The sequence below is a fragment of the Montipora capricornis genome, chromosome 4 (assembly GCF_036669925.1).
Source record: "Montipora capricornis isolate CH-2021 chromosome 4, ASM3666992v2, whole genome shotgun sequence".
NCBI classification, from domain to species: Eukaryota; Metazoa; Cnidaria; class Anthozoa; order Scleractinia; family Acroporidae; genus Montipora; species Montipora capricornis.
Genome location: NC_090886.1, coordinates 29,723,865 through 29,736,364, shown reverse-complemented (window position 1 = coordinate 29,736,364; position 12,500 = coordinate 29,723,865). Strand labels below are relative to the sequence as shown.

Genomic DNA, 12,500 nt, shown 5'->3' with positions numbered 1-12,500 from the left:
ATGGTATAAGTTGATCAGATATCAGCGCAAGCTTTTTTTTATGATAAAATGTCATCTTGTTATTTGTCACCTGATGCAGTGGATGGTTTTTCATGTTTATTTAAGAGAAGCTTGAGGAATCTTAAAAGCCAAGGAGACAACCTTTTTTTCTTAACATGTGAAATGCTTCAATATACAAATGGGTTGGTGAATCTCTATTTAACAAATAGATTTTGTTGTGCACCTGTTCAGTAATACATGTACATCACAGATGAAGGTCAAAATGTGGTGCCTCGTGTGTCACTGATGTTCTTACCACATTTTGACGTCTTCTGTGATCTATTACTGAACAGATGCATGGCAACATGGAATCTATTTGTTTTACATAATTAAGAATTAAAATTATACAGTAACGAGCCTCCTTTATTTCAAATCTTTTAAACTTATTTGACAGAGGTTACTTTTCCCACTTCGTCAAAATTGCTCTTTGATGTAATCTGTTGTCTATACAAAACAAAGCAATCTCATTGGTTGCAGCGCTTAACAGAGAATTGTGATTGGTTCACAGAATCGTACCACTGTCAAACTTGTAGCACGCTGCTTAAGCACTCCCATTAGCCCATTCACCCCTAAACAAAAAATCAATACCCTCGTACCCTGCAGTTCTCAATACTCCTTGTTGTTCATCTGTGCAACTTAAGAAAGACTTTTGCTGTAGGATTCAAGGAAGTGATTTTTGATGGAAGCAAAGGACTGTCTCCCACCCGGAGTGAAAGTAATTCAAGTCTCTGGCCGGGTCGCTAAGCTTTTGATCGTTGGAGTAACGCGTACTTTGAACAAAGCCTCTTTTGATGGCTAAAACGGGAACGTTTTCAGAGATTGCCGACGTTTTATTCGGCCTCTGTGAAGATTCGACGCCAAGCAAAGACCACGGAAGGAAAAATTAACTATCGTCCGTGCCCTACCCGGAATTTCGAGGCAACTGGAGTTGCTGGAGAGAATTTACGGCCGTTTTCCTTTGGCAGATCGGATCGACTGCTTCATGAGAGTACCCAACCTTGGTTAGTATATATAGAGGGAGCAAACCGGTTCCTCTAAAACTAACGGAAATGGCCGTAAATCGGCTCAAAGACCACACAGGAGGGAAAAAACACTCAACTAAAGTAAGGTAAGACGATTTTGATTTAAATCGCTACATTTTCATATGTCACAGAAACAATCATTATTTTCCCCATACAAATCTTATAAATATGCAAATCGCTCGAGTCACGTAACAATGCAAAGGTCATCATATAAAGAGCTGCTCATATATCGAGCTTTGGGTTCCTGTGATTCCATGGGATGATCATATTTGTCTCTTCTACTCCAAAATCAGCTTTGAGTCGATTGGTATTTCTAAAATTTTCAATATTTGATCTCTCATCACCGAGATGTCTCTTTTTCTGTCTGTGACATGATAAAGTGAAATGCTTTGCTAACTTCACAAAATCTAGAGAGCTGGATCAAGGGGAAAACAATGTCAGACTCTCTAGTTTAAGAATGCAAAGTGTGTGTATATCGTGGCTGAATTAATATGCAGCACAGGAGTTTTAGGCTTTCAGACTTTTACATTCATGTTTTGCATTTATACACTGGAATTTTAAGCTAGTGAGTAAATGAAGTCTCTTTTCCCCAGATCCAACCCTCAGAGGTCCATTTGGTCAGTTGTGAACGTGAGTAATGGCAGACCATGAAATCCAAAACTTCCACTCAAAGTAAACATCCTTTGGATGGAAATCGAAAGTCAAAATTTTGTCAGTCAGGAGTTGAGCAAACACACTTTAAAAATCTGAAGAAAAATTATCATAGTAGCAGGTTGAATTTAAAGGCTATCATTAGATTATCATACATCGTCCATACTTCGTTCTTTGTCCAAGTGCCGCACCGCAACAAATTTGCATGGGTACTCACTCAGGTCACTTACTACAAATTTAGTTTTGAAACAAGCCAAGACTAGGGCGACATTGACTGTTGGAACCATATTCACGTGTGATTTATATATTTATGTCTATGTATTTTGTATTTATGCAGCTACAATGTATAATTCAGCGCTATGCAATGCAAGACAATGGAATAAACAAAGTTATTTACATATTGTGTGGATATCAGAGTGATAAAGCCGTGACTAAATATGATACCCGTGAAGTGATATGATATCATATCACTTCACGGTTTGAATTGTCCAATCAAATAGACTGTAATGATTTGGTTGGACCAATCGGGTTGCATGCTATATTTTAGCTGACACGTGGCATCAAATATGGCGGGAAGAATTGCTTTGCAGTTTTATCAACGAAAGGGCCGCTGCAAGATTTGTGCCTGTCAACTTTCTTGTACTTCAACTTGGTGGCTTGATATTTTTTCAAGCATATAATATGTAGTAAACAAATTATTACATGTTAAGAGCCTGATATTGTTTTCATTCATTTAATACCATATCGCTCACTCATTCAAAGACTCGCTCGTTTGCGATATGGTATTAAAAACGAGTGAATAAAAACGATATCAGGCTATTAACATGTACATGTAATAATCTATATATCATCATCATTGCAATTATTGTCACTGCAAAATTAGTAATCTTAAGTTTGCAATTACCTACCTTCTTGCATTCTGGTGTTTTCTCTGTGACAAGAATCCAACAAACTCTCTGTGGTCTCGTGAAAGAAATCATGCACAGGTTGTATCAAAATTGGTGTGATAACCTCTGTCAATGCAGAGAAGAAATAATGAATTGTTTAAATCAGGATGTTCTGCCCTTAAGTGGTTTGTAAAATTACAATGAGCAAACTTTGGGATGTATGTGAGTTTACTATTAATAGTTTGATTCTCTTTAGATCAGAACCCCATATTCCACTAATTGCCAATGAGATGAGGTGGCAGGCTTAAGGTGGACAAACACAGTTTTTAAGTACCCATACCTCACCCTCTCTCCTATTGAGACTGTTGATTCGTGTTCTCCCAAATTTGGCATAAGACAAGCAATAGCATTAGTTTTTATTTTTGCCTTTTTGATGAACTGTGTGCCATTACCATAACCACTGAGTTGTGCACAAGTTAATTGAGTGGTTTTTAAATTTAATCTTTGTGTTTTACATTGAGTGAATGTTTCAAATCAGCAGTGTGCCATAGTTAAGTCGTGCAAGACTCTCCTCAAACCAGCGTGCTCAAATCTGCAAACTACTTATTATAATGACTGTCTTGCTGGCACTTACTGGCAGCTACTACTATCATGTCCCTTTTAATAAGTAATACCTGACATTTTTCTCCTTTTAGAGGTAACTTCTTCATTTGAGCTCCTCTTTTTCCCACGCACTGTTGCATAAATGTCTTTCTCCTGTATAACTTGAGAATGCACTATTGACATTAATGAAATATTGATCAGAATTGTAATTAGTGATTAACAAACTTCACTACTTGTATCAAATTGACATATATTATTATCATTATATGTGTCACTAGAAGGATGATTAAGTCTAATAGTTACCCTCTAAACTGATTCCACTGTCATCCAAAGGGTTTTGTTCATGGTCAATTGTTGCTGCTGTTAGCTGGCTGCCTGTACAAAAAATTAAAGCACTTTCTGCAAGTGAGTGGCTGCAGTCACTATCTGTTTGGTCTTCTGCAGTTCCAGGACTCTCAGAACAATTGACTTTGGTGTATTCTGCAGGTGTGTGGCTACCATGGCAATCAGTTTGTCTTTTTGTAGCTGAATGGGTATCTGGACATGTAACTCTTTCTGCAGGTACATTGTTGCTAGGGCAATTAGCTAGATCTGCATTTGCCTTTGTCTTTCTTTCTGCACTGGGAGCACTTTCTGCTGGTGGTGGTACAGCAACCTCTGCGTTTAATTCTGTTGGGAGTTTTTCAGCTATAGCAAATGCTGGGAAAAGGAATAAAATAAAAAATAAAGCAGTATCCATTGTCTTTGAAATTAAGATCACGTGTGATGGAGGGAGAGAGAGAGAGAGAGAGAGAGAGAAAAAGAGGGAACTTTTGTGACACGCATAGGGAAGTTTAGCGACGTGACTAGGGAACCTTTGTGACATTAGGGAACTTTGGCGACTTGAATAGGGCACTTTGGTGACCGTAACAGGGAACTTATGTGACGCTCATTTGTAAGTCTTCTCTAAGGAAAAACGTTTTAGTGCAATACAACTGTCAGGTATTTTCATTGTTGATTATCAAACTTGATGCTAACAGAGCACAGACAAATTTGGTGTTTTTTTCAGCTGCTTTTGAAGCTGCTTTTGATACAATGTCTCAGTTGTTTTTAAACAATGACTACCGTCTCATTTATTGAACAACCCATCATTTTATTTAAGACTTTGGTTGTGTTTCTTTCAGTTGAAGAGACGTGGAGACAAGACAAACAATCAGCTACGTTGTCCACTCAACAATAACTTCAATTCGATAGTATCACCTATCATAGCAGCATGAACTTTATCAAAATCTCTAACAAATCTAGCAAGACGCTTGATAACAGTACATTGAAGACAAGCGAGCAAAACCATGTAAGTTATTTAGAAGATGATTCGACAGGAATGTCATAACACTTTTACTCCGACGAACAAACATTGGAGCCGTGAGTTACAATGCATTTTAACGCAACTTACTTCCCCCGGGATGGCAACATCTTTAGATACCGGGTTGAAGTTAAAACTGTAGAACAACACAGGATAAAATATTTCGGTGCCTTAATTTCTACCAATAACTTTCAAAAAACTTAAACTCGATAGTATAACCAATCATAGTAACGTGAACTTATCAAAATCTCTAGCAAATCTCAAGACGCTTGATAAAAGTACATTGTAGACAAGCATGCAAAACTATGACATTATTCATAACGTTCATGATTCGACTGGAATGACGTAACACTGTTCCTCCGAAGAACAAACTTTCGAGCCGCGAGTTACAATGTCTTTTAACTAACTTCCCTCGGGGTGGCAACATCTTTGGGTACCAGGTTGAAATTAAAACTGTAGAAGAGCACAGGATAAAAAAATGCTTAAGCATGTAAGCTGGAGACTAACACATTTGTCCAGACTTCAATCAACTGTTAACTTTTTTTAAAAACAACTCTAATGTTGAGCTGTCTTAGATGCTCTTTTAATGCGCCTTTCGTATTTCACACGATTAATTATTGTTTCTAACGAGGCTTTTTGTAAGAGTTCCTTTCCTCCATCTTCCTTTTGAAGAATTTCTTTGACCTTGGGCTTTGAGATTGGCACAGATGTCGTGATCATCTCTTTAAACATAGCTCTCAACCTATCAAGCTCCAAAGATGAAAACAGGTTATGAACACCACTTGCCTCTGTTGTTGTGGTCTCTATTTCCCAATAGCGGCTTTTATCGACGTCAAGAGATCTCTCCACTCTTTGTTCAAGAGTTTCTTGTTCCTCAGGGAGGTTCACAGGCTCTGATTGTTTGGAGGAAGGAAAACGCCACATCCCCCGAACTTTGTCAAGAATCTTCTTCGCGTCCTCGTCCTTCAGGTGCACATTTTCAGCTATTTTTTCCCTCACCGTTTTAATTGTCACGGATTTCCCCTTCATCTCCTCTTTAACCCTTTCAGCCCCGATAGTGCCAAATGGCACTTATAGATTTTACTCTGTCTAACGCCAGACGATTTTACTCGTCAATGGGGAACTCCTCGGGGCTTAAGGGGTTAAGCTAACAGCGTGAAAAAACTATGTCCCCGTTTAAACAGATCTCTTATTATAATTTCTTGGTCTTTGCTCCAGGAACATTTGGAAGCTTCACCCTCCTCTACAGTGGAAATGCTTGGGCTTTCGTCTTCCCCACGCATGACTTGACGCAAGTGTTTGGAAGCCAGGACGGAGGATTTTGATTTTTCTTGCAATCGATAATATCTAGTAGCAGTGGAAACATTGTGGGCCATTAAATCCGCCAGGTGTCCTCTTGCTTCATTGCTATCGCTGCTGCTGTGTACGCTCGACACTGCGGATTTTCTAAATAACGTAGAGCTTGGCGTGCCCTCGACTTCGGCCTTTTTCATACGGACTTTATGGCTTTGTTTATTTGACTGGAAACCATGGACTCTCCATTTGACGATAAAAACACGCATTTGTCTGTCCCACTGTCAGAAGCAGCGAATTTCAAACGCACTTCTTTGAGGAAGACGTCCATCCAGCTTTTTAATCTTGGAGAGAAAACAATTCTTGCGTGACCATGGGTGCTCACTGTCTTGTGATTCTTCACAAGAACGACGAATTAGTCACTTTCCTTTGCCATTCTGCTGTATTGTCCGACTGTCATGTTCGCGAGAGCCCGTGCCCTGTTAGCGTTGTCAATAGATATCTCAACTAGAAGGAAATCTCGAATTAACATGTACTGAGCTTGGGTTATCTGGATGTTGTGTGCACCTGACAGTTGACCTAACAAACATACAGCATCTCTTGCAGCTTTGCTTGTTTCAAACTGTCTTATTTGATCCGAAGTTATCAAGGCGTGAAAGTCTTCCTCCATCTTTTCCCAGTGTCGTTTGGCACAGCTCTGGCGAAATGCTGATGACCACCGACTGACCTTATCTCTTGAAGAGATTACCTTTTCCTTAGAAACAGTTATTCCTGCTTGTTCAGTGAGGGTAAATGAGTAAAAGTGGGGTAAACTCATTAAATAACTCTGTGTTGTTTTGGGGTGGTATTCTTTCTTTGCATAGCCCTCGATGAACTTTTGGTTAATAAGGTCAGTGCTCGAAACTAACTTTTTGAAATGGTTTTCCCTGGACAAGTAGTAGGAAATTTTCAGTAGTCCTGGAAGGAATCTAACTAGTCCCATATATTGTTTTGAATCATTCACTCAGAAGAATACGCAGTTACATCTATCTTCCAAGGAAAATGATGGACCTGAAATTGTCAGTACCACAATATCTTATCTATCCACAGTAATATAAATAGTTTTGAAATAAAGGATAACTAGAAAATCAACATTGTGAGGTGTTTTCATCTGTCACTGTCCCTTAAACTTTAATCCAAGAAGTTAGGTCGGCGAGCCCTCTGTGATTCTTGCACCCAGTGAATAATGGCTTTCTCAGCAACAAATTCTTCTGGACTGGGACCATTTAGACAAATGTTCATTAAGTGGTCGACTGTGGACACGTCAAGGGAATTTCTGTATTCATTCTTAAGTCTTGACATACAAGAAAAACCCCTTTCACAACAAGAGGATGAAACAGCCATGGTAAAGCTTATCTCCACGAGCATAAGCACATGTGAGAACTGTGCATGGTTTACTTTGTATATTTGGTTCCAGAAGACTTGCTTTGTCAGGGTTTCCATGGCCCTGGTATTCAAGGCATGTAGTTTCAAGGATAGCCATTCGTCTTTTGCCTCATCAATATCAAAGTCATTTCTGTTCAGTACATCTCTGTAGTGATTGGCCAGGACCACAACATCCTCCTCACCATACATTCCTAGCTGATCCCTTGTTCTTGGCCATGAATTGTGATCTGTAATCACAGCTGCTGCTTTCAGAACAGGAGAGCAGAAACTCTCAAACCTTTGCTGCACAAATCTCCTTGAATCACTGAGGATATTTTCCCTGTTTCTAGCAAATGTTTCTGTATCATTCTCTGCTCTCTTGAGATTCACATCCTGAAATACTACTCCATCACCAACTTTTTCTTGGAATGACTGCAAATGCCTACCTCCACGTCTGGCCATGTTATGCAGGGCAAGGTCAACCCTGTCTAGTTCATGTTTCACATCTGATACTGCAACTTCATTTCTCTGGAAGACAAGGGAGACTTTGGATATTTCAAAAGCAATATCCCACAACAAATGCAAGTACTGTAAAAATCTGTAGCTAGTCAGTTTTTTGTAGACATTTTTCGCTCTTCCTTGCATCTCAGCAGATGAATCATTTGCTTCTGCTGTATGAGCAAAGTGTGCAACTATCACCTTGTAGTTTTTCCCAACTAACACTTCAATTGCTCGTAAAAAGTGTGGTACCCATCTGGTCCCATCAGCCTTTGTAGGTTTTCCCACATTGACCTCCATAGCATCTGCAAGCTCCTTCAGTTCTCTTACTGCCTTGGCAGAGTACCTGTAGTGTTTCCAACAGCCAGTAAGCACTTCTTTCACTTGTTTCATGACCTCACATGACTTGACTGTATCAGCAAAAGCTAGTTCCAATTTATGGGCAACACAGTGGATTCCAATTACATGTGGAACTTGGGCTTGCAACATTGCCACAACACCACCTAGTCTACCTATCATGACTGAAGTACCATCTGTACCGGTAGAAATAAGCTTTTCTTTCCAGTGCTCATCTTTCTCGTCCATCACTGTTTCAATGGCATGAAGAATTCCAGGTGCTTTTGCACTAGGAACCTCTTTCAGTCCCACATAAAATGTTATGGTTTCTGCTGATGGCAAAGCACATCTCACATAAACAATTTCCTCCTCAGTCACACTCAAATCTGTGCTTCCATCCGCCAATACAGACAGAAATCGTGCATTCTTAATAATAGCTGCTTGTTCATCTTTCATGACCTGGGATATATGCTTACAAAATTCTTTACATCCATGATCATTTCTATATGTTTGTCCTAACACAAGTCCATTTGTAGTTTGAAGAGAACACAAATGAGGAAAACTGGAAAAAGGCATCTTGAGATAGCATACGTAGTAGGCTGTATTAAACAGCTTTTCCATCTTTGCAACAGTATCTTTCTCTAGTCTTAGCAATTCAGCATCGATTGTCCCTTTTCTTGCACCTTTGTTTTTAGCAACTTTAGCATCCACACCCAATACATGTCCAGCAGATCTTTCATGAGATCTTAGCCCGTCCAGCTGAAAATTTTGACTCCCGCAACAAAACGAAGAGTGCTTGTTTTTGCTGTTTGGAAAATGTAGGCAATATTGGCAGAACACTTTCCCTGACTCATCATCGTACATCAACCACGCAAATTCCTTTCTCCATGCTTCCTTAAAAGCCCTTTCCTTTTTGGCTTTTTTAGCTTTTGGCTCAGAATCTTCACAGTCTGTTGTTGTTGAAGCTTCTTTATCTTTGCTTGTACTTGGCTTTGTATTTTGCTCTGTTCCTTTGAAATAGCCAAGCAAAGAAAAACAACGGCGAGCGGCCATGATGCGAATCAATTTCCCGCCATGCTGCTATCTACTGCGCATGCTAGGAAGTGTTTGCTCGAACCAGTTCCTCTCCATTTTCAAAATGGCGTCACGGCATGCCCCTTTGCACGTTCGTAAATAAAGACAAAGCACACATTTAATGGATGTTTTTATTGACTTAAAATTCGTAAAATACAAAGCAGATAAAAACAAGAAACTGCCTACTCGTCCAAAGGTAAGAGTAATCGTAATTCTCACTCGTCCAATGGTACATTTTACTCGTTTTTGACGAGTGAACAACCGTTAGCTTCGAGCACTGAAGGTGATCGTCGAACAAGGATGTCAAATCGTACTTGTCATCCACCACCTTCAAAAGCTTGGAAACTTGCTTTCCATGCTGTTGGCTGGTTTTCTCATCAAGATTACCTCCGTTGGCCGATCTAAGCCAGGCTTGAAATTCAGTAATGACATCATCAACCAATTTGTGTGGAGTTTCAAAGGAGCTTCCATTTTCATCTTCACTGTCTTCAATCTCCATAACTCTTGTGGGAATACTTCTATGTTCATTTTCCTCACTTTCACTTTCGTCAAGAATCTTGATACATCTATATGAACTTCTTCGAACTCTACGGACTCCAATTTCATCTTCACTGTCTTCAAGGGCTTCCACACTCACAGAAGATCTAGGGCCCATTTACATGGAAAGAGGATGATCCTAGTGCCAGGATCATCCTAGAATCTTCATTTGGTTTACATGCAAAAACGTGGCTCCTGGGATCAACTCTTAATTTGGTTTACATGAAGTTTACATGCAAGAATCTGTGTTCAGCGCGGTTGCAAAGCAAGATGGCGGGCGAAAAGGACAAAAAGTTAGTTTTAGGAGTTCTTCCTTATTTACTCGCTTTGATAACCGCCTTTCAGCATCAATTTGCCATTATATACAACTTGATATTTCAAACACAGCAACAGCGAGCCATGATTCTCCATCTAAGTCACACTGCCACCATTTCAAGGTTTCAAATAGCGAGGAGGCAGATCAGACGTGGACCTGTTCCCAGATTATGGCGAGCACCAGGACGAACGGAGGAGTGGTGGACAAATCTATGGACAGGCAAGCTACCAGACCACGAATGGAAAACAAACTTACGAATGACACGTGCCGTCTTCATGTCTGTGGCTGACGAACTGCGTTACTTTTTGGAGCCCCGTGAAGACTGTCCGAGACGTGGTGATGTGCTAAGTGTTGAGAAGCAGCTAGCAATGACACTTTATTACTTGAAAGATCAGGGGTCTTTGCGAATGACTGCTAATAGTTTCGGCGTGGCAATATGCACCCTATCTGTTGTGTTGCGAAAGGTGTGTACATGGAACTGGTGGCAAGGTTTAGACAAAGTTATTTTTATTTGATTTTTTGATTTTTGAGTTTTTTTTTAATACCTCTTGGTCGGCGCGTCGGGTATGTTATGGACGGGTCATTGGGTGAGTGAGTGAGAGATGTATGTATGCCACACCAATCACATTGGATGTACTTTAAACAGCCAATCAAATTTCTTGCTGTAAAGGTAAATGGTATGTGAGAAGATTTTTATTTTTAGTTATAAAGGTAACTTGATACTTTTGTTTTTCACAAGGAGTAAAATCAATATTAGAAGTCACAAATCATCCCTTGTAGTTCTTAGGATATGTTTTAGAGGAGACGAAACTATTTACATTTGAAGCAGTTCTATAAGATCGTATGTACATCAAAATTTCTGTTTCTTTCTTCCTGTACAATGTAGCCAGAAAACTTGTCAAATTAACTAAATTATTACTGCAAACAGTCCCTTAAATGCTTCTGTCTCCAGAGGCTTTTACTTCACAAAAAATAACTCTTGCACGCTTTGCGTCCCTATGTTTAATATTTAGGTATGTGCCTTTATTACAAGGGAACTAGGGCCAAGGTATATTGCATTACCAAGCACTGAAGAAGAAATGGGCCAACTTCTTAAGAAAATGGAAGAGAAGTTTGGGTTTCCGCAAGCCTTTGCCTGCATCGATGGAACACATATTCCCATAAAACAACCCAGTGACAATGCACATGACTTTTTCTCCTACAAAATGAAATATACTATTAATGTGCAAGGGGTTTGTGACAGCAGTGGGAAGTTCATTGATGTTGATGCCAGGTGGCCAGGCAGTCTCCATGATGCTAGAGTCTTTTCTCAGTCCCGTATCAACAGAATGTTACGTGAAGAAGAACTCCCTATGATGTACAAGAGACTTTTACCAGGTGATGATAAAGTCCCAGTGATTCTACTTGCCGATCCTGCATATCCTTTATTACCATACTGTATGAAAGAGTACTCCAGCCCCAGAAATAATGAAGAAGTGATATTTAACAATATGCTTCGCTCTGCTAGGAATACAATTGAATGTGCATATGGTAGGCTAAAGACAAGATGGCAGGTTTTAAACAAAAGGCTGGACATTGGACTGAAAGATGTGCCAAACATGGTGTATGCATGTTTTGTGTTACATAACATTTGTGAAATTAATGGAATGACTGTTGATGAAGAGGATGTTCAACGCCAAATTGCCAGAGACAGGGAAGCGCAACCTCTCACACTATCTGACAGGCTGTACTACGTCAATTCTGCTGAAGGTGTTCATGTAAGAAACATCATTACTCGGGTATTCAAAGAATATCTTCCCAATGCATGATAGTCTGTCAAGAATCTCTGAATCAAGAATATTACTAACAAGGATGTGAGAATGTAGAGCAGTTGTATTTAATTCAAGGCCATAGATTTTATTTCTTACCTTCCATGCTCTGTATGAAACATTATTCACTTCAGTGCAGTCTAAATCCAATGCAAATATGGTGAACATTAACTGTTTGGCCCCAGAAGAAACATTTGTGGTCTACCTTATAAAAATCAAGTCAGTGCATCAGTGTGCAGAGTTTTAATGCCATATTCCTATGTAATGGGAAGTTACAGGGACATTTATATTATCCAAACAGGAACACAAGGCTAAACAGGCCATGTTTATGAGAAACAAATAAGTAAAGCTCTAAGCTATTGTATTGTATCATATAGGTGTTGCCCCTCCTGGGAAAATCAAACAAAAGGCAATCCATTAAGTGGTTAGTATCGTTCGCTATAAATAGTTCAGTTTTCATACTTATTTGATCGCATTCATGTGAGTTGAACATAAAGGGATTTTTTCGCTAGGATTATAGCTTTGGTTCGTTTTTAGTTTCGTTTGTTTACAGCCTCATTAGTTCTTGGAGGTCTTCAAATAGCTTTATGTAACAAGTGCAATAAAATTCAGGTTAAGATATCGTCTGAACAGGCCATACCAATCTCTTGAATATAAACGAGTCACAACTGCAGCCTGTAATTTAAAGGA

At 39.4% G+C, this 12,500-nt stretch overlaps 2 protein-coding genes across 2 annotated transcripts; one reads left to right on the top strand and one right to left on the bottom strand.

Moving 5' to 3' along the window:
- Positions 1 to 6,833: 6,833 nt before the first annotated feature.
- On the bottom strand, positions 6,834 to 9,332 carry LOC138045908 (zinc finger protein 862-like). The gene has a single exon (XM_068892545.1). It carries the CDS (start codon positions 9,126 to 9,128, stop codon positions 7,008 to 7,010), a length of 2,121 nt encoding a protein of 706 aa, XP_068748646.1. The 5' UTR covers positions 9,129 to 9,332; the 3' UTR covers positions 6,834 to 7,007.
- A 624-nt stretch (positions 9,333 to 9,956) lies between these two features.
- Positions 9,957 to 12,468, top strand: LOC138046481 (putative nuclease HARBI1). Its single transcript, XM_068893111.1, has 2 exons — positions 9,957 to 10,466; positions 11,016 to 12,468. The coding sequence occupies exons 1-2, from the start codon at positions 9,957 to 9,959 to the stop codon at positions 11,808 to 11,810; spliced, it is 1,305 nt and encodes a 434-aa protein (XP_068749212.1). The 3' UTR covers positions 11,811 to 12,468.
- Positions 12,469 to 12,500: the final 32 nt, after the last annotated feature.